At 40.7% G+C, this 22,034-nt stretch overlaps 1 protein-coding gene and 1 long non-coding RNA gene across 2 annotated transcripts in view; one reads left to right on the plus strand and one right to left on the minus strand.

Moving 5' to 3' along the window:
- LOC145435009 (uncharacterized) overlaps nucleotides 1–22,034 on the minus strand; it is a 210,186-nt gene that overhangs the window by 179,089 nt on the left and 9,063 nt on the right. The window lies entirely within an intron of this gene.
- LOC145434990 (protein unc-93 homolog A-like) lies at nucleotides 1,003–13,617 on the plus strand. The gene is made up of 8 exons (XM_080312235.1): nucleotides 1,003–1,293; nucleotides 4,579–4,728; nucleotides 5,800–5,987; nucleotides 7,937–8,347; nucleotides 11,377–11,553; nucleotides 12,007–12,238; nucleotides 12,971–13,138; nucleotides 13,243–13,617. Exons 1-8 carry the CDS (start codon nucleotides 1,164–1,166, stop codon nucleotides 13,299–13,301), a joined length of 1,515 nt encoding a protein of 504 aa, XP_080168361.1. The 5' UTR covers nucleotides 1,003–1,163; the 3' UTR covers nucleotides 13,302–13,617.

The raw sequence follows: 22,034 nt of genomic DNA on the forward strand, positions 1-22,034 counted from the left end.
AGACTTTGAATCATAACTCCATCACTCATACTTCGAAAATTCGATTTGACTTGAATTGTGACTTGACTCGTGACTTGACTTGACTTGACTCGACTTGACTCAAGTCACCTCCAAAAACCGAGTGACTTGACTTGACTCGAGTCACCTTCGAAAATCGATTGGCTTGACTTGACTCGAGTCAAAATGTGCAATAACTCGAAATGACTCGTGACTCGAAGGTAGTGACTTGATCCCAACACTGGCATACGGTGGGCAACCCGCATCCAGACTAGAACAAAGGTAACATAGAAATATGCCAATTTAAGTCGCCGTGTTCCGCAGTAATAGTGTCCGTTTTAGTGGTAAGGTTGTCCAGTTGTTGTGTTATTTCCAATTCCATTGTTTTCTAATACAAGTAGGATTATTGCTAGAATATAGCCCCTAAGATCCGTAGTATAATATATTATGTAGCATTGATGATGAAGATCCCGTTGAAAAAGAATTTTGGCACCATTTGCCTGGTTCATCCCGCCTATGCGAACAGAAGGTTTGTATATCTGGCCAGCGACCAAAATTGAGTTTGACAGTGTCAAATTGACACCCTTGGTTTACAATACGGCGTTTCTTAAAGTATGCGTCGAGTCGCTATTTGTATAACAGACATAACCAGGTGGTTTATGTCAATAAACCTAAGCGTCATAGGGCAATGCATGCATTCGATGGAACTACCGTTGAAGAGTGCGAGTAGACCGTTATGGCGTTATGCGAAGCTTTGATTGAATAACATAGATGTTGGCTTCCCAATCTCTCTATGTGTTAAGGCAGCCTAGTCAATGGCAGGAAAGTATGGGAAATGTCGCTTATTCAAGTCTTATCGGCACTAGATGAAGTTAGGGATCAGCTGTGAGTAGCCTGCAGCTTGTCGAATACTTTACCAGCTCAGATGATTCAATTGCCTTCGCTGCTTCGTTAGCGCAAACCTTGCTGCAGTCACAAGTATTCTAAGATGTGATATGTCCGGCACATGTCATTTTTTCAGATCTTGAAATGACCCCTATCAGGTGTCCGGAGGTACTTACGAATGTGAGCCGATAGGAGCACGGCTGCTATCATTAAGAACGAGTGCCTACCCTAACTCGCCGACGACTGTGATCAGGATATTAACCGTATTCTGGCAGTACGAAATGATGGAAGATCGAATGAAAAAGCTGCTTTTAAGATTTTCGGCTTACTCTGCTGCCGATATTCTCGCGTTCTCTGCGTTAAATTTCACGCTGATTTTACAGTCTAGTATCAACGTCGAAGGAGGCTTAGGTGAGTAACGTATATTGAATATTGATATTACAGAGCAATAACATACGATATATCATTGTCCGCACACATGCTGCTACAAGCTACTTGAATCAATTCATTTACAACGAGCAGGGGTATATGCGTTTGAACAACAGTTTCATGTGTCCGAATTTATTGTTCACACCTTCAGACTTCAGAGGTAACAACAACTGTGATCAATGAAACCACGGTAGCGCGTATGGAAGTGCATCGAAGCGTGGCAATCAAATGTTACTACAAACAATTGTAGCCTTCACAGTAATTCATAAGCGGTAAATGTCACCCGTCCCGAATGCTACCATAGCCTTTACAAACTATCCGGGAAGTGGCAGACCGATTCAGTGCTCTCGTAGTTTGTAAGACTGCGACTCTCTTATTTCTACGGCATTTGCTACTTGGAGCGGACATTCTATGCTGGCGACCCGATCCCAAAACTAAATGAAACTAGTCTTAATCGAAAACTACTGTGGCACCGATTCCGAAAATATAAATTATATACGGGCAGGAGCACTGAAGCCCCCTGAAATCGACCTCAAAGTCCGTAATTTGTTTTGTTTCCGAACAATGGCAGAGTCGCAACACTGTGTCCCGACTACAACGAGTGTAGTCTTCGCATTTTGCGTCATCCAGATTTTACAAATTTAAATAAGCACAAATTAAAATGCGTATAGCTACGCCTCCCCACGTAGCAGACCGATTTGCGAAACAGTTCGTTCGATCGGTTCTTTACAGCCGTATTTTTTTTATTCTGTGTATTGGGAATTTCATTATTTCAGAACACCACAATATTGCGACAGAATGAAAAGATAGTAAGGATTCAATTATGCATCAGTAAACTCCCATAGTCTCACTTTGGAACTTTCGCTTCAGTATCTGCTTCAGTATTTTACAAAGTTGAAGGTGGCGAGATAGCGTAGTGGTATAATCCACAGCTACAACACCAATGGGTTGTGGGTTCGAGTCCGACCGAGGTCGACTCCAGAATTCCTACCTAAATGTTGGAGGTTTATCTAGGCTCCTCATCGCCATGTCATCCGCCTAAGCGATGTCTTACATAAAGCCTAGAAGTAATCCGTGCTACAAGTCGGCAGCAACAGGCAATATCGGCCAGGTGTAAATAACCTTAGCAGTCGCCACACACCATGAGTACCACAAACAACAACAACAAAGTTGAATGTCTGAGAAGGATACGCACATGTGAACGTCGAGTAGCCTATAACCTCTGCAGCGCATGTTACACTACAACAGAAGAAGAAAGAAAGTTGGACTGCTCCGTTATCATGTGCTTGTGTTATTTATTCCAATTTGCGCGACGTCGCAAGATACGAATACTATACTTTCATTTGGACATAGTCACCTCACTACAGTAATAGCTAGTAGCTACGTTGCTAAATATTACGAGAGTCACCACACAAACACGATCAAACTATGACGAGACGTTGAATGCCATCACCATCACTATGAGACATTAATCAGGTATTATTTTGCGGGGCTGCGATTGTTCGGATGGCGATTTTAGGAGGTTTTAGTGCTCCGATCAGAATATACATAAAATCCTTAAAATGTTGTACCTTTTCCAACACACCTGACTCGACCTGCTCAACCGGTAAATCTGATTACGTGAGCAGAGAGAGCATAAAAATTGATAGCAATATACCGACTCAGTCATGAATTATAGAAATTTTTCGCGCTTCGCGCGTTCAGGCGACACACCCACAAAACGGACACCCAATTTAGATTATTAGCAGAGGCAAAAAGCGCATAGCCGGAGGCTTGATTTATCACCCTATGGGGGGCTGGTTGCGCACTGTTGTCCAAGGGCCTGCGCAGCGAGTTGGCGTGTTTGCGCAGACTCGTGAAAAATTAGAGGGAATATTGGTTACCATACGTCCTCGTTTAACAGGATTTGTCCTCTTTTTTGACTTTTTTGAAAGTGTCCTCGGAAGACGCCCTTCTGTCATCTTTTTTGAGAATTTTGGTGAAATTGACGGCGAAATTCGACTGAGATGCCGTAAATCAGCACCGAAGTAAGGCTCCGGCGGATATTTCGGGAGCTGAGCCGGAGAGTTGACCTTTTTTTAGTCAACCACCTGATAATATGAAGGAAAAACTGTATTTTGGGCGCTGAGCGGGAAAGTTGACCTATTTTTTCACGAAGTGGGAAAGATTTACAACTTTTTTAGGATTTTCCTCCGGTTTTGCAAGTTTGAAAATTTTGATAAAGTGTCCTCTTTTCAGATTTCGAAAATATGGCAACCCTAAACTATACCCAATTTTCAAAATCCGCGACTAGAACTAGAACTACTCACTTTTCAAAACCCGAAACTAGAACTAGAACTACTCAATTTTCAAAATCTGCAACTGGAACTAGAACGAGAACTACCCAATTTTCAAAATCCGCAACTAGAACTAGAACTAGAACTACTTACTTTTCGAAACCCGCAACTAGAACTAGAACTACTCAATTTTTTAAACTCGCAACTACAACTAGAACTAGAACTGCCAGATTTTCAAAATCCTCAACTAGAACTAGAGCTAGAACTACCCAATTTTCAAAATCTGCAACTAGAACTGGAACTAGAACTACCCAATTTTCCAAGTCCGCAACTAGAACTAGAACTACTCACTTTTTAAAACCCACAATTAGAATTAGAACTACTAAATTTCTGAAACTCGCAACTATTACTATTACTATAACTGCCTAATTTTTAAAATCTACAACTAGAACTAGAACTACCCAATTTTCAAAGTTCGCAACTAGAACTAGAACTAGAACTAGAACTACTTACTTTTCAAAACCCGAAACTAGAACAAGAACTACTCAATTTTTGAAACTCGCAACTACAACTAGAACTAGAACTGCCCAATTTTCAAACTCCGCAACTAGAACTAATAGCTAGAACTACCCAATTGTCAAAATCCGCAACTAGAACTAGAACTAGAACTGTCCAATTTTCAAAATCCGCATTTAGAACTAGCACTACTCAAAAAACCGTTAGCTAGTTGATCATGTAAGTCTGTTGGTATTTTGTCACTCTCTAGATCCACAGCGCATTTTGTACACCTTCAATCCATAGTTTAATGCATGAGATGTGTAGTTATTGGTATATTGTGATAGTTTGGGTTATATTGACTAAACGAAGATTCGGGGTTTCACGAAGGCTCGCAGATTCGCGTAGGTGTTCCCTGTGTTAGTAAAAGTTACGAAGCACTGATTGACGTCACACAAGAAGCGACAAGGTTGAATCTTACGAATTCTTTTCCTAGGAACCAACTCGCTGGCTGTAACATTCTCAACGGCTATTTTGTTCGGGCTGGTAACGACTCCTATCATCCTTCGATGCCAAGGACCGAAAGTAGGACTAATTCTCAGTCTGGCGATGATGACGATGTATATTGCCGCCAATTACTATCCAGGTGAAGATATACTGTGAACAATATTTTTAGGAAATCGGGTTCAGTGGTTAGAATTGCAAAAATTCATTGAGCGGCTGAAAAGCTGATCAGCACTAAGTACAAATACACAATCACGAGCAAGGATTGATATTTGTATTTTGAGATATTCGGTAATCTGAATTAGTATTTAGATCGAGCCATTGCATTTCAAATCATTTTCAATTTTGATCCTAGTTTTATATGGACCGATGAGACGTAATAATGTTTTGAGAAATTTTTATCACAAATTCGGAACAGGATTTGGGTTTGAAAATGTTAAATTCAGTCGCCTCTATGAATAATCCCTTCGCGCTCCTTATATCGGAAAACCTGTTATAGTATAAATCAGGAGCAGGCAACATTCGGCCCGCGAAGGTCTTTTCAGCGGCCCGTCGAGTGTTTCAGGTCTTACATGATAAGCCCGCGGCCGGAGAAAGATGGCCATGAAATTACTTGTTCTGCTCGGGTCTACAAATATTTTCGACCATGAAAATGAACAGATAGAGCTGCCTTCCATTCTAACTGATACTCAAGTGCAGTCTTTACCAAGGGTTTCTACGGCCGACCTGCAACCGGCAACTTTGATCGACCACAGATCTTATTGACTTCAACAGCTATTTGAAGTACATTACTTTTAATAAATACATTAACATATACTGTTTTGGTCCCTAAGTCGAATACGATTTATTCCTGGTATAGGGAATTAATAAACGATTAATGTATCGACTCAGGAATCCGGCCGCCAAGTACTTGGTTTTTCTATATCCGGCCCGCCGACAGGAGAGTTTGCCCGTCCCTGAACTAGATACTCTCCTAAACTATACAAGCACTATACTTGCAGGACCTAGTCAGAGGACAGAATCTTGCTTTTGACCTCCTGACATAAATCAACTCGTTCAACATGTCTCTCGTTCGCGAGTGATTACTTAGTCTACACATCGATAAAGTTTCGCCCCCCTCCCAGATATTCAAATGCCCTTCGCAATTTCCAATTCTGGATTAGTCTACGGCCTCATATGCTGCTGAAGTATCTGACAAACTCGCAAATTACAGCGTACTTCACCATGATGCCGGCAGCGGTAATGCTTGCCTTATCGGAAGCAACTATCTGGCCTTCGTTGGTGCTTATGAATTTCTATTTCGGCAAAAAATATTCCAAACTGAAAAACAAGCCGGAAGAATCGCAGCATTACATCAATCTGTTCAGCGGATGCTTCTTCGCTGCTCACCATTTAAACCAGGTAAAAAGATTGAAGACTATCCATTGCAACCTCAGAGTAACGTGACGTCACGGTAATGAAATGTTGCTAAGTCTCTATCACATAATGTTCAAAGCTGTGATGTCGTGTGTTTGATGTTCTTTTTGTAAATCAGATTTACAAATTCTAACCGGACGCGGACTAGGATTTATAATGGTCGAATACACTGTCATGTGGCGTTTTATTCAGTTTTAAGCGTGATTGTATATAGACCTGAGTTAGTATACGATGCAAGGTGAATGTCACATTGGATTTAGCCTTAAATTTGCAGCTTACATCCGCAACAGGATCTGGATTTCAGAATACTCCATCACCACGTGTCTACGCGACTCTCATCATAAATGTAACTTGTTTGCATAATCCTTTATTGCATTCATCAAACTGTACTGATAGCGGAATTGTAAATTGTAAATTTTGGAGAGCATGGACGTATATTTATATGTATGGGCAATTGTTCGAAATGCTGTGGTCTACGCGCAAAAGGTTCCAAAATGCTATTCATTGTAAATCATGTGCTTGAACCGAAAGATTGACAGTATATATCCGCTCCTTTGCGGTCACTTCCCACGAACTTCAATGATTTCTTCACTGTGGAAAGCGCAGCAAGTACAACTCACTCGTGTCGTGGTCGTCCAATCGCCATAATTAGTTAGTGATCGTGATGCATGGGGTGGTTGTAGTCTGTGTACTACGTGAACCATCACTTTTCGCTTTCTTAGATTGAAACACGTAGAAAGAACCCATCCTGGTGTGAAAGTTGAATCTTTTCACCACACTACGCCATATAGTGGAAAACAGGATATTTCGCGTTTTCCGTTCATAGTGTAGACCAGTGGTTCTCAGCTTTTTTGTCTTCGCGGACCCTTTTCGACCGTCACGGACCCCCTCGGACCCCTCAATATTTCGTTCAAAATTAGCTCAATTATCGTGCAACCGTCAACTGTCTTGTGCAAAAAAGTAAATGTAGACTTGTGTTAAACAGCCACAAAATGACTTCTCTTGAAAATAACAGTACATAATATGTTGAAATTGGGTAGACTTTCATTTTTTCGAAGGGAATTTTCCAGCTCTATTAATTGTCTTGAAAATCCGCGTCTTCGATGTGACATGAATCAGTGCCAAAAATCCATTTCCACAAAGATATATTGGTGAAGAATGTAATATTAACGCGTAACGCTTCCGACGACAGCTTTTGGTGTGAGTTTTTATTGAATATATCACGTTCAGCCAGTAGTCATTTCTCTCTAGCGTCTCATATTCAAGTTATTTAGGGTTATATGACAGGAGAAAATGGATTTGGTGGCGAGGTTTTAATTCCTTCATTGAAACAGATTCGGAAAAAAATTCATGAATTTTTATTTCAAACGACTGTTTACTAATTTGCTGAGAATGACAACTCCAAATCCGAAATGTTTGCCTGTTTGACCTTGCTGTCTCCGACATTTCATTTTTCTACAAACTCCAACAAAACATTTCTAAACAGCAATATGTTTGCATCAGCAGGCTATTGGCAATTCGACAATGAAAATGAGTTTGCACAGTCGGATATTTCATCTCAGACGACCATTTCAATGATGTGAGTCGTAAAGTTTTATTTATTATGAAGCAAAACAGGCTCATGCTTTTTCTAATCAAAAAATAAAATATAAAGGATGTTGTCAATCATTTTACAAATCTAGAGGCTTCGCGGACCCCCTGAAAATGCTTCACGCACCCCCGATTGAGAACCACTGGTGTAGACACACTACCAACGCTACAGTGGCTAATAGCTACTCTATGGATTATGCCTGATATATATCATATATATTTTTGAGTGCAACGTTTCCTTTTGCGTGTTTTCATCAATTGCAATCCGCTTATATATATAGGCCATCTAGCCCTGTTTACATCGCTGAGATGCGGTAAACCTACTTTTCGCTCATCTGTCAAAGGTAGTTGGCGGGATAGCTGGATACTTTTTGCTGGCCGTCAATGACGAAGATGCCAGCCGCCGGAACACCACCCAAGCAAATTTCACCGTACATTCTAACGACTCATACGCAGTCTGTGGCGCTAACGATTGTCAAGTAGAGACGGCAGTGGATGAAATCATCACAAAGTACACCCCGACTAACAGAATCGAACTGACAATTATGATATCAGTGTTCGTTTTCATGAGCATATCATCTCTTGTTTTACAAGCTTGGTTTTTACCTAATCCTAAACGCACTGTCACCTCGGAAAGCTCCAGAGATATCACATCAAATGCAGGGGTCAAAGAGCTGATCGATGACAATGCCGATTTCACTGAAGATAATGATATTTCGATGAAATGCATAGACAAACCAGTTAAAGACAATAAGGTATGTATTGTACATCTTTGATATTTCGATTTGTAAGTCGGCGCTCGCAACGCTGACAAAGTAGGCAAAGTTCCGTGTGATACGGGCTTAAGGCCATATAGCGTTGGCTGTGTAGCGAAGACTTCTTTATGCATAACTGGTGCGTGCATTCAGACGCAGGTGTTGGGATAGTGTTTTAGCGTGGGGTTGATGGACCGCTTGGGGCCTCACAAACTAGTTTTAAGGATTGCGTAAAAGGCCTATGTTAAAACTACAACTATAAATTACACTGTCCTTATTTTTGACTTATCTCCTTAATTCGTCTTATTTTCGGTGCTCACCAAATGTCGCACTCACCATATGGGCACTTAATGCAGCTGCTAATCAGGCCGTAACGAGAACTGGGAGAAAGTGATGACCTTTTTTACGCACCATCCCAAAATTTAGTGGTCACGGGGTCCAAGCAATCACCTTAAAAAGTTTTGGGGTCCGAACTAAAAAAGGTTGATAACCCCTATTCTAGGGTAATTTCATCGACATAATTCTGTAGTGCGGTTGACCCCTGTTCTATGTATCTGATATGAACGACATGATGCTTATCGTATAGTGATATCTCACCACGTGTTGCATATCGTACCATGTTATGGTAACCTTATATTTATCGCACAAACTTCACAGTGTCTCCTTATTTTACTTCATCATCATCATCATCATTGGTTTATTAGCAATTTTATCAGTTCAATACACCACAAAAAATGCGATACAATGAATAGACAGGAAGATGTCGAAGCGACTTGGATTTGTCAATGGAATCGGACACCCACCTTGGCCTAGGCGTAGTAAAGAGGAGGCATGCACACTGAATGACTATGACTATGACTATGACTATGACACTGAATGACACTTGACTATCTAAACTCCCTGTTCTGCCGTTCGAGAAACTCATTTAACGTAAATCTACGACGTAAATATATTACACGTGTCTGTATTGAGTTAATTTGCAGATTGAGATTTCACCAACCTCGGTGTATCAGGAAGCAAGTTAAGTATACTACGACAGCACAGCCAATGTATAATGTACAATCAGAGGCGGTCTGTAACGAAGTACTTCTACTTTTTTGAAGTAATCAAGTAGCTTTCCGCTACTTGGGTACTTACTCAAGTAGAACTAATTTCCCACCACTTCTACTTCTACTTCATTATATTTTATTCAATATTTCAATTCCCCGTATCATACTTTGAGTTCTAATTACTTTCGATTCTTTTGTCCGGAGAGCATATATGTTGAAGTATAAAAGCAAGTGTAGTAATGTCTCTATTTTCCGAAAATAAAGCTACACTATAAGGCATTTTTACGAACAACCATATTTTTTTTATTAACGTTTAGTAATCGCGCAAAGTATTTAACACCGTATCCGAAACCACTTCTCCGTGTTGCTCTTCGACCATACCACTGGCCTTATGATATAGGGGAGAGTCCATACCATGATATATTCTAAATCGGGGTGTTCTAGGAAACAGAGGATTCCCATATCAATGCTATCATTTCCATCTAATGATGCGGACGAATGCTTATGCTGTCGAAACTTTATACCTCCTGGGAATTATCAATATGAATCAAGCTCTGCACCTTTCGCATAGCTCCATTTGCAGCTTTTGACAGTCTATGAGAACGCATTATAACGATCGTTTTCGCAACTACTTCTTTACTTGAGTAGATTTGAAGTCAGTCAATTCTACTTCTACTTCAAGTAGTTTTGGGCTGCTTCTACTCGTAGTTGAGTGATTTTTCCGTCGCTACTTCTACTTCTACTTGAGTAGCATTCTTGACTACTTTGACCACATCTGTGTACAATGTAATATTCGTTACCTACCTTATTATACTTCAGGTGCAGGAGACTTGGTGACAGTTGTTTGCATAATGTTGGACTGTTTCATATAGTATATATTCTCCTCATTCTCGTGTGAAATATTCGTTTTGATCGCCCTCTGCGATATTGACGAATATATCATCTCACAGCTCAATTTAAACGATTTCAATCCTAAACGTCTCACATCGATATTGGCATATGATAAGATAAACGTTGCTAGAACAAGGTAGGCGTCTATACTTATATAACGAGTGGCAATTGTTCGAAATGGGCAACACTACAGAACTACCAATGTCACTGAATAATAATATAAACACATGTGGCGTCAACAAACTGAGTACACGTAATTCGTCCGGAATCCGGGTGTTCTCCTGGATGGATAGTTGAATACCCAAATCAATGCTTTTGCCCCTATTTTTAACATGACTCACCTCGATTTCGGATGAAGTTGAACGTGTTTGTATGCGTCCCGCCCATTCACACCTCTCTCTCAAATAACTACACTGCAAATACATGGATGGGAAATATGTGTGTTTTCCCGATTTACATAATAACAGTGCAAATCAAGACATTGGCAATTTATAGTATCAGATTTGGCTTTCACGCAGATTCCAACGGGTGAAAACGAGTCGAATACACCAATCCTTATATCCCATGGCAACTTGGGTGATAAACGAAATCAGAGCCTACTAACTACTATTAACTACCCTTCACTTGCTGATGCAAAATTCAACTTCCGCACATATTCACCAGTGTCTAGAAATAAGTCAAATACGCCATAGACGGATGCGTATTTACGTATTACCACTCTGGAAAGCGCACGTAACGGACCTGTCTCGTCCCGGACAGATGGCTTCATAGGTATAGGTGGATCGGGATCCTCTACCTACATCAACTGGTATTGGTGTGAAGGGTGGATTATGAATAAAAGATGTATCTCTGACTTGGTTTGAAACTGATGCCGTGGCACGCATCTGGGAAGCCCGCATGGCTGAGTTGATTTGTTTGGTAGAAATTAGAAAAACACGATTTTTCCATCGACAATGCAGACATGCCTGCTTGGATGCGGGTTGTACTTTCGTCTACCCTTAATGTACAGTGGTCATACGCACGCTCTTCGCTGAGCGTGTTCGCATAAGTGAATTCACTCATCTTCGATGTTGTTTTTATTTACTTCAGAGACGACTTGGGATCATTTCAACGGTTACATTCTCGATAACAGAGATAGCAAAACAATTGGTTCGGCTAAAGCAAGTCCTGCTGCTTCCAATCACATTTTACCACGGACTGCTCACCACGTTCGTGATATCAGAACTGCCAAGAGCATATATTTCCTGCGTGCGAGGGTACACTGCGGTGAGGGCTTGGTCCTTTCAAATTCAAGCGTGTGAAGATTAGGTCATTAAAATGCTATAGGATATATAAACGCCTTATCATAATAAAGTAGAGGACAGTTTCAGATTTGAAGTCATGAAATTTATACATAGTTATAACCTGGTGTTGTTGTTGTTGTTTGTGGTATGCATGGTGTCTTTCGCCTGAAACTGTTATTTACACAAGGCCAATATTATTTATTTTGATTCCGAAGCTGCCGACTTGTAGCACGGCTCTATTTCAGACTCGGAGGTGGATGCGCTCAATTTCGTCCTGTCTACGCCATTGCTAGATCTATCACGTATAAGTACGCTACTTGACTAGGTGTCGATTAATTATAATGATTATTACCGTACGCCTACTGAGTAAGCTACTACGTCTAAAACGTATGAACCATGACGTGTATTTAAAGCGATGTTACCATTCATAATTCAGATTAGTCTCTACAGTTGCGTGTTCGGAGTAGCGCATATATCAGCATGCATCATGGGACGATTATCGCGAAGGACGGGCCACACTGTTATTCTACTGGGGGCTGCAGTATCGGATATCGCCAATTTGACGTTCTGTGTGCTGTGGCAACCGGACATCAACACTTCGTGGATGATCTACGTATCTTACTTTATGTTCGGGATGACTGACGGAATATGGCAGCTGTCCTTAAACTGTGAGCAATATATGAAATATAGGAACTTCTGGGGATGTACTAACGTCCAGAATGCATTTAACGCCAGAATGTTAAAATTAAACATTCGGTGGGGATTCCTGCTAGGGTTAATATAAACTGAAAATTTAAAGTGTCATTTTTATTGACACTTTGATAAATGGATGTGACATTACAATTTCCCATTCCCAAATTTAAGAGGGGCAATGGCATCTTGCATGCAATCTATAACTACACCGCTCAACAGTGCGCTTTGTGATTTGCTCCCTGGGTGCTTAAGTAACTTAGGATATTAAGGACACTCACCCAAACACTGTGAATTGAAGGGCAGTCATATCATGATGTCGGAATTCACTTTTCCTTAAAATGTTTCGCGTTATTGTTCAATAGCTTACGCACCATGGAATCATGACGAACCTACTACTAGAAATGCTTAGATGTACTTTACACTGCTAGGGCACGTGATTGGCAATTACCTTTAGTGCTATAGCTACGTCACGTGGGGTGGAAAACACTACTCTCCATAGGCAGAAGCTACATTTTTAACTCCATCAGAACTGATATCGTAAATCCATGTCCATCCAAGTCTTCAAATCTATATTTCTCAACCACAACCACGTCCGCAGTTTAGTACCTTTCTTCAATAGATGTCACTTTGGAGTCCAGACATAATGCACAACTTTATTCATTGTTATGGTCACCTAGTAAAATGCATTGTGATCAATTCCGTTTCAGTGTCACACGTTGCCTATTTTCCGAGGACTCGCGAAGAAGCCGGGTCAGTGTGGGTCACTGTGTTAAACCTGGGGCTGGCGGTGCAATTCGCATGGAGCACAGCGCTGTGCCAGTACGTTAAATTATATGCGATGTTGGGAACGCTAGTCGTCGGAATAACTATGTTTTGTAAGTACCCTATGCGGCGATGGCATGTTTGGAAAAAATAGCCTCTACTGAACAAACAGGCAACGGAAAAGGATCAGCTAACTGACCAATTGTTTCGTTTTTAGGCATCGCGGAGCGTATCCATAAAAAAGAACTGTCGAAGACTCGATCAGCAGACTCTTGAAAACGGTTGAAAACTAGCGCTGAGACATAATGTCTAGAAGATTTCTAACCTTTTTTTTGCCCAAATTGATTTATATATATTTAGTAGCATGTTCCCGAAGCGACTACCTCAAAAAATTAAACAATCAGCGGCCATACGATGATTTGTCGAAATCCCATCAGGCTCTGCTGGCGTAGGATGTGCAGATGAGTTGTCTGATTTGAAATCGTAGCCGTGATTTGTGTGATCATTTTGACCAGATCCATTACCATAATATTAAGTTGTTCAAGCTCGTGTATTTGCATCAAGTGTATACTAAACCAAAGCTAGCATATGATGTCGTGTGAGTTATGGAGTGTGAACTTTCGCCCCCGTAGAAGTGACAATTTATTTTAGAGCGACAGCGTTTACCAGATAGATTGCATCCGTAACTTTCGCAGTGACAGATATTGCACCTGCACCAGCAGATCTACTCAGGACCATTGCAACAGGAAGTAATAGTTTAGCAGTGCGTGATGAGTCGGGAAACCCAGCATTCCAGAAACAGATTCCTAATCCAGTCCGACTCCATTCCCGGTTTCTTTAATTGAGCATGTCTTGTCTACTCATCTCCGCTTATATCGTCTCAAATAGTTTGTTTCCATCAAACTCACAAGAAAGACTCAAAAACTTCGGAAATGTTTGGAACCGGCTCGAAACTATAGTGTTTTCTCGAAAATGCGGGACTAGATAATGTCGTTCTTCTATCGCGGAAATACAGTCTCTAATTTGAATATTATTACAGGGAAATGGGCAAAGTGAGAACTTCAAAACACATAATTTATGACTATATAATATATGACTTGGCCAAGTCATTGAAGGGACATGCTGACTGTGCGATGCGTTAGTAATGGAAGGCAAGGCTGCATAAATGTACAGTAAATCGAAGATGTTGAATACGGATTTGGCGCTTATCGGCACCTGACGGCCTTTTTGCACCACGGTCAATAGCATTGTACGTGTATGAAATGATGTCAATGACAAAACGGTGAAATGAAGTAAAAACACTCTGATCATAACGGACGGTTTCACAAAAAACGGTGGAAGGTGGTCATGGTCATACAATAAAACAAATCAAATATCAGAATAGTATAATAAACTTAAGTCACAAATTGCGGTTACAGGATAACACAAATTCTACGACATACGGATTTATTTGAGAATCGACGATCAAATTGGCAGTACAAAAATAGACTTTCAATTGGTCACATTTATCAATAAGAAATCTGAGATGAAAATCATATTTCGGATAAGTAATTAAAAAATGATCCACGGTTTCGGGGTAGCAGTAGTACAAAAAATGAGGGTGTATTAATCCAATTGTAAACAAATGGGCGATTAAGCGACAGTGACCTGATTGCAGTCGGAAAATGATGCCATCTGTAATCCGGTTTCCATGATCCGAAGAGGAAACACGAACCGATGGATGAAAAAACTTATACCGAAGTCCGTTTTCAGATATGCGGCAGTCCTGATCCCACAATGCCATCATGCAGTGACGACGTATTATATGACGAGCTTCTTGTTCCGAGAGCAGGAAATGTGTGGAACCTTCTCGAGACTATAGTGTTTTCTCGAAAATGCGAGACTAGATAACCCAGTTCTAATACAGTCTCTAATTTGCTTGAATATTATTATAGGGAAATTCGCAAAGTGATAACCTCAAAATACATAATTTATGACTATATCCGTGAGCAATCGGTGACTTGACCAAATAATTGGCGGAACATGATGATTGTGCGATGCGTTGGTAATAGAATGAACGGCTGCATAAATATAAATCGAAACCTAAAATTCGTAGGAGTTGTTTGTTAAACAAAAAGATTTGGCGCTTATCGCCTGACTATTCGTAGGATATCATCGGCAACCCACCCGATACCACGGAAGTTGCTCAGAATAGACGTTTTCATACACCAACACTAATAGGCTGTAAATTCTAGGTCGACTGCGGTCGTCTCTCGAATTCCTACCTAAGTGTTGGAGGTTTATCTAAGATCCTTCTCACCATCTCATCCGCGTAAGTATGCGGTGTCCTAAAAAAGCCTAGAAGTGGGCTGTTCTACTAGTCGGCAGTTACGGAATCAAAAATACAGAATATCGGCCTGGTGTGAATGACCATCATAGTCGACACAATGAATACCACAAACAAACAAAATCAGAAACAAACAAACTTAAGATAGTTGGCCTAGTGTGAATTAGCAGAGCATTCAATACATGACAACCGCAATGGCACAATAAGGCTGGTACGATTTAGATATCTTCTACATATATAGTTCGAGCGAAGATAAAGAGAATGCTAGTTTCATAAACATGGAATATTGATATCTTAGGACTGGACTTCTTGGTATCAATTATATTTAAAACCTAAATTGCGTATTGGAAGCTGACCGAGGTCGACTCCAGAATCCTTGCTCAAGTTATGGAGGTTTAAATAGGCACTTCGTCGCCATCTGATTTGCAGAAGCATTGCCTTACAAAATCCGAGCTCTCACAACGAATGTGAGTCATACTAAATTCGGCAGATCAGGAATCATGATAAGGATTTATAGACCATAGGTGTAAAATGAACATCGCAATTGGAACACCATGTCAACAAAATAAGCAAATCGGGGTAATGGATGTATAGCTGCAGCAAAATACGAATCATTCACGAATGACACCGCGGAATTAATATCAGTAAAACCTCCGAAATCTGTCCCAGTAATCCGACTATAGCTATTGATTTTATAACGAGCACGCAGTTGTAAATCGTCCAAGTTATTATCATCGGCTGGCCTGCGCCTCCGTGAATTACATACTCACTAAAGGCCAGCGAGGTGGCATCAAAAATTACGGCCACAAAACAAGCGGTAAAATTTCTGCTGACGGCCATTTGAATCGGACTGCGAAATTTCGTCTTTGTGCGATTGAGAATGGTCGTTACAAAATTACCACAATTGCTGGATCTCGCTGAAGCGTCACGTGTGATACTGGATTCCGAACTGCTACAATTGAAATCCACGCGCAGAGCAGCATACACAGAAAATCCCGGGATTAAGAATGTCGAAACATAGAGGGCCAATGCAAGAAAGGAAGTCCATTGGAATTCGTCAACCGGGGTTGACAGAGCGTACACGCACGTGTTTGATGTCCACGCGTATTCATCAGGACTCGCGAAGAGGTATATCATGCCAGCCATCGATCCTACCATTATGATCCAACATATCCAACTTATCTTATTAGCTAGTGATGAAATCTGTGGCTTTACCAAAGGGTGACTGAAAATGCGTCTTTGGTGGATCCATAATGTAGTATAGATTCCGGCGCTGGCTATAACATATGAAACCGTAGAGATATCGCACAGTATTTCGCAGTAATCGGCTTCGAGGTGGAAATGGATTTCGTTGATAATGAAACACGGGACTGCTACTGCAACGGAACACGTCAAAGATACGAACACAATTCCGCTTTTTAAGCTTGAACCGCCCTTCTTTTTCCTACACAATCCGCCCTTCAGTCCGTAGACTGTTAACGATATCAGAATCCAGCTCGTTACACTCGCCGAAACTATATTGGCTATTTCCAGGGCAATAATTGGTGTTTTGGTATCCCACGGTACGCCTTCCGTATTGTTCATAGTCGCAGTCTTTCATTCCTCAATCCTCAAATGTGTTACACGATTCGTATTATACCATCCACTGAACAGGACATGCGATGTTGACGTCAATGCCACCTATCAGATTTATCTAGCATCAAATCTACACTTCTAAAGACATAGACCTACCTCTCCATAGCGAAATCTGATGCAAGAAAAGAGCACTAAAACAATTCGCGCTAACTTCATATCGACGTTTCAAACATAAAAGACTTGGATGTCCAGAACACATCATACGCATATCGAAACCGACCAGTTCACTAAATACCGCCTCCCATCCGCATTGAGAAGTGAATACGTCATCAATAGGCCTACTAATCGTTTTTACTGGTTCCGTTTCCATTTACGTTTTGGATAGTATTAATTCCATCAGCTGCTCACAGCAATTCGTGAGCCCGATTTTCACTCATGACTTGATGGGAGTTTCTTGGAGGTACAGAATTTCAATGTACAATTGCATAGTATATTCATATTCACGCGAATTGGATGATATCCACTTGATTCTCTCCAAAAATGGCTATCCGGACCACATATTAAAATGCTCCATCTCTAGGGTATTGAAAGAATCGGATACAGCTCCAAAATATGGCCCAGAAAAATGCCCGGCATTTTTGCACCTACCTTGGCTAGGTAACGTGTCTAGCCGTTTGGAAAAGCTTATTAAATCGGCTGTTCACCGTTGCTATTACAGCGTTAACACGCATGTAGTGTACACGACGAAACCCTTGTTACCCAACTCTCGAAAAGATGTACTTCCTGCCTTTGATGTAAGTAATGTTGTTTACCAATACAAGTGCCACTGTGATAGTAGGTATGTAGGACGTACATCCCAAAGATTGTTTGAGCGTATTAAGCAGCATATCCCAAAATTGATTCGGTCAAAAACTTGCGCAAATGATCGCACGGAGCTCGCACGTCAGTGCAAATTGGCTGCAAAAACAGACTGCTATGATGATTACCAAGCATATGCTTCGTCAATTGGTCAGCATCTGAGTGAAAACCTTGCCTGTGCACAGCACTATGATGACAATATGTTCACTGTCATTGCGCGTGGTAGGTCTGTGTTTCATTTAAAAGTGTTGGAGTCTACTATTATTCAGTTGACCAAACCTATTTTATGCAGACAAAAAGATTTCCTCTATAACCTACAAATTTCTCATTAGTGCGTGTTGTTCCGTGCGTGTAATTGTTTATTTACAAATTGTGCTGCTACGGTTGCCAGTAAACTCGCCCCAAAGTAAATTTGGCCCAGGCAAATTCGGCCATTACATCAGTAAATTCGGCCCACCGAGAATATTGTATTAAAATGTATTACCAACCGTTAACATGAATTAATTACATAATTATACTCTTTATTCACAGTAAAACTGGTAGATACACACATAATCCGGGGAGCAACCTGCCCCCAAAGGAAAATGGCGAGATTGGAGTAAATTTTTAAAATTTCAGTTATACATTCAAATTGTTATTCCTATGCAATACACGGAGAAGTCAGATTACAGAATTGCAGCAGATGAAGAATTGGCAAGGGTTACAGAGCAGAGGTAGAGATGATTGAAGATGAAGAATCGAAATTACAGAAATTATGCTGTGATTCACAAGTGTAATTTTAGTCCAGTGGTGCATTCAAGGCCTTCCGAAGCATGTGCACAGTGCCCAATAATGTGATTTTCTGGATCATGTCGAATCGAACGTTACCCGGAATTTGTTGGATATGCCTCGTGAGTTTTTTGCTCACGACCCCTGTAGCACCAATGACTATCGGTACAATGTTTATTTTGCATCGCCACATTTTCTCACATTCCATTTTGAGGTCTGCGTATTTGGAGTATTTTTCTGATTCTTTTTGCAGTAGGTTGTGATCAGCTGGGACAGCCAGTTCAATGAATAAGCATTCTCTTTTCTTTTTTAGTTTGACGATTATATCCGGGCGGTTGCTCCTGATTTCGCGGTCAGTTATAACTGGTACATCCCACAGAATTTTTACTTGTTCGTTTTCTGTCACTGGTGCTGGGCTGTAATCATACCAATTTTTTGTCGAAGTGGTGATGTTAAAATGTTTGCATAATTCAAGATGAATGTAGTGACCAATCCTATTGTGTCTCCATGTGTATTCGGTAGCTGCAAGTGCACCACAGCCGGACATGAGATGTGCTACAGTTTCATTTTGGTTGTGGCACATTCTGCATTTGCCGTCCGTGTTTTGCTTCAGAATTCTTTTGCGATAGTATTTTGTAGGAAGCGATTGGTCTTGTGCTGCGAAAATGAATCCTTCGCTTGCCGGTTTGAGGCCAGAGCTGGATAGCCAGGTCCATGAAAGCTCGTCTACATGGGGCTGTGAAGTTAACTTCTTGTGCTGTCCATGAAGAGGCATCGATTCCCATATCGTTTCTCTCATTTTGAGCATTGCATTTTTGTACTGGACTCGTGCTGCTTTTGCTATTTTTGTGGGTTTGGCAACAGTGTTTTCAGCAGTGTACAGGTTAGCTGTTTCCATGTTGACTTCTCTGACGTACTTGTCGTGACGATAGCTCAGAGATTTTGTTTTGCGCTGTTTGTCTTCCTGTGCAATGAGTATGCAGTAAATGTTTTCGCTGTTGTTGATGTACTGTGACAAGCCGATGATTTCTGTTTTGAAAGTTTGTTCAATTTCTTGTAGTCCTCGACCACCTTTTTTTCTGGGGATGTACAGTCTTTGTGTATCAGATTTTGGGTGATGCATGTGGTGCATTGTCATCAATTTTCTCGTCTTTGTATCCAATTTTTTAATTTCATCTTTGCGCCAGTTCACCACACCAAAGCTATATCTCAAGACAGGCACTGCAAGACTGTTTATGGCATTGATTTTGTTTTTGGAATTGAGTTCAGTTTTGAGAATTGACTTGAGCCTGCTAATGTATTCCTTTTTCAGACTTGATTTCGTTGCAGCATGTTTAATGTTGTCGCTTTCACAGATCCCTAGATATTTATAGTGATCTTCGGCATTCAATTCTGTTATGGTTTCACCCAGTTTGAAGCTCATGTCGCCAGTGCTGGTGACTCTTCCACGTCGTATGGTAAGTTTTGAGCATTTATCCAAGCCAAATTTCATTTTTATATCTTCCGAAAACTCATGAACAATTTTCATTTGGTTATTCAGGTCTGGATCGGATTTCGCGTACAGTTTCAGATCATCCATGAACAAAAGGTGATGAATCTTTTGACCTTCAGAGTTTGCTGCTTTTTTCATCACGTATCCTGTTTCATTTTTTCTCAGCAACTCACTGAGTGGAGCTAAACTGAGGCAGAATAGAAGTGGTGAGAATGAGTCGCCTTGAAAGATACCATTCCGTATCTGAATTGTACAGGTTTCTGTTTCGCCTTGGTCATGTTTGATCAACAGTTTGGTATGCCAATTTTTCATTGAATCTTCAATAAATCTGATGATGATCGGATTCATTTTGTACATACGCATTTACATAATTATACTATTATTAAGTGATTTGGATGTCAGGGTATGCGTAGATCGCGTAATCACGGGAGATAGCGCGGATATTCACGGGGACCGAATTTACCGACGGCCGAATTCACCGGTCAATTCACTGGTTACTCGGTCAATTCTGCCCTCGGAGAATTTTTTATAAAAATGTATTACCAACTATTAATGTGAATTAATTTCATAATTATATTATTATCAAGTGATTTGGAGAACAGGGTATGCGTATAAATATGTATATATGTATATATATATATGCCGATGTTTACGGGGCCGAATTTACCGACAGCCGAATTCAATCGGTATATTCGGCCCTCGGAGAACATTGTGTGAAATTGTATTACGAACTAATAATGTGTATTATATTACATAATTATAATATTATCAAGTGATTTGGAGGTTAGGGGTTAGGATTAGGGTTAGGGTTAGGTTAGGATTAGGGTTAGGTTAGGATTAGGGTTAGGATTAGGGTTAGGTTAGGATTAGGGTTGGGTTAGGATTAGGGTTAGGTTAGGATTAGGGTTAGAGTTCAGGTTAGATAATGGTATTGTAACTGTTGTTGTTACTCTGGCCCTGGCCGAATATACCGAGGGCCGAATTCACTGAGGGCCGAATTCACCGACGGCCGAAGTGACCGAGGGCCGAATTCGACGGGCCGAATTTACCTTGGGCCGAGTTTACTGGCAACCGCTGCTACTATAGTACCGTATGTCCGTATATTTCATAGTTTGTTATTGTTGCCATTGGTACAATGCGAATTTCATGGTTTGTGATTTTGATTCTTGCGTCATACTTTGCCTTTTTGGTTTTGCTTTTAAATCTGTTTATATCCCTTTAGTGTGCCGATAACTCTTGAAAAGAGGCACCCGCAAAGTCTTCGAGTTAATAAATATTATTCTACAATGGATATTGTATTGAAAGCTATATTGAAATAAACCCGAATATTTTCGGATGACACTCGTCAAGGGTAATCGTCATCAACTAGTAGAGAATTGAGAAGAACATTATGTATATCATTGATGGAAGTGCGAAATCGGACAGAGTGTTCCTTCCTGCCTTTGCAAACGATGATTAGAAAATGTAATCCAGCCCGATTATAATCATAGTCAGGGAGTTCTAGAAATACCTGTAACCAGCAAACAATCGTCGTGACGCAAGCTATATAAACTGGATGCCCTTTGCATTCGACGTAAAATACGATTTACCGTGGAATACTGGCTTTCTCGTTTCCAATCATATGGGTAGAGTGGGGTAAGACGCACCGGCTAGGCAAGACGCCTACCATCAATATATTAGAAGAAAGCTAGCGTTGAATGCGTCACAGTATTGCAAATATCGCCTAATGGTCAGACGAAACTGCAACTTTGATTTCCACGTCCTAATGAACATTTGTAACGTTTTATGAGAATTTATGACTTTTACACATATTCTTACCAAACCAGAGCCTTTTACAACCAAGTGAAATGTCATATTTAACGGTTGCTGCAGCTAGTTTTCCGGTCCTATTTATGATTTACCAGCGCGTAGTTGGATTTAAGCCACAGTCCGGAGGCGAATTCACATAATACCCACCTGGTAGCTGATCGGCAAACAATGGCGACCTCGA

This window comes from Botryllus schlosseri, chromosome 3, assembly GCF_051294905.1.
Source record: "Botryllus schlosseri isolate E-star chromosome 3, Bs_hap1, whole genome shotgun sequence".
In the NCBI taxonomy this organism is placed as follows: Eukaryota; Metazoa; Chordata; class Ascidiacea; order Stolidobranchia; family Styelidae; genus Botryllus; species Botryllus schlosseri.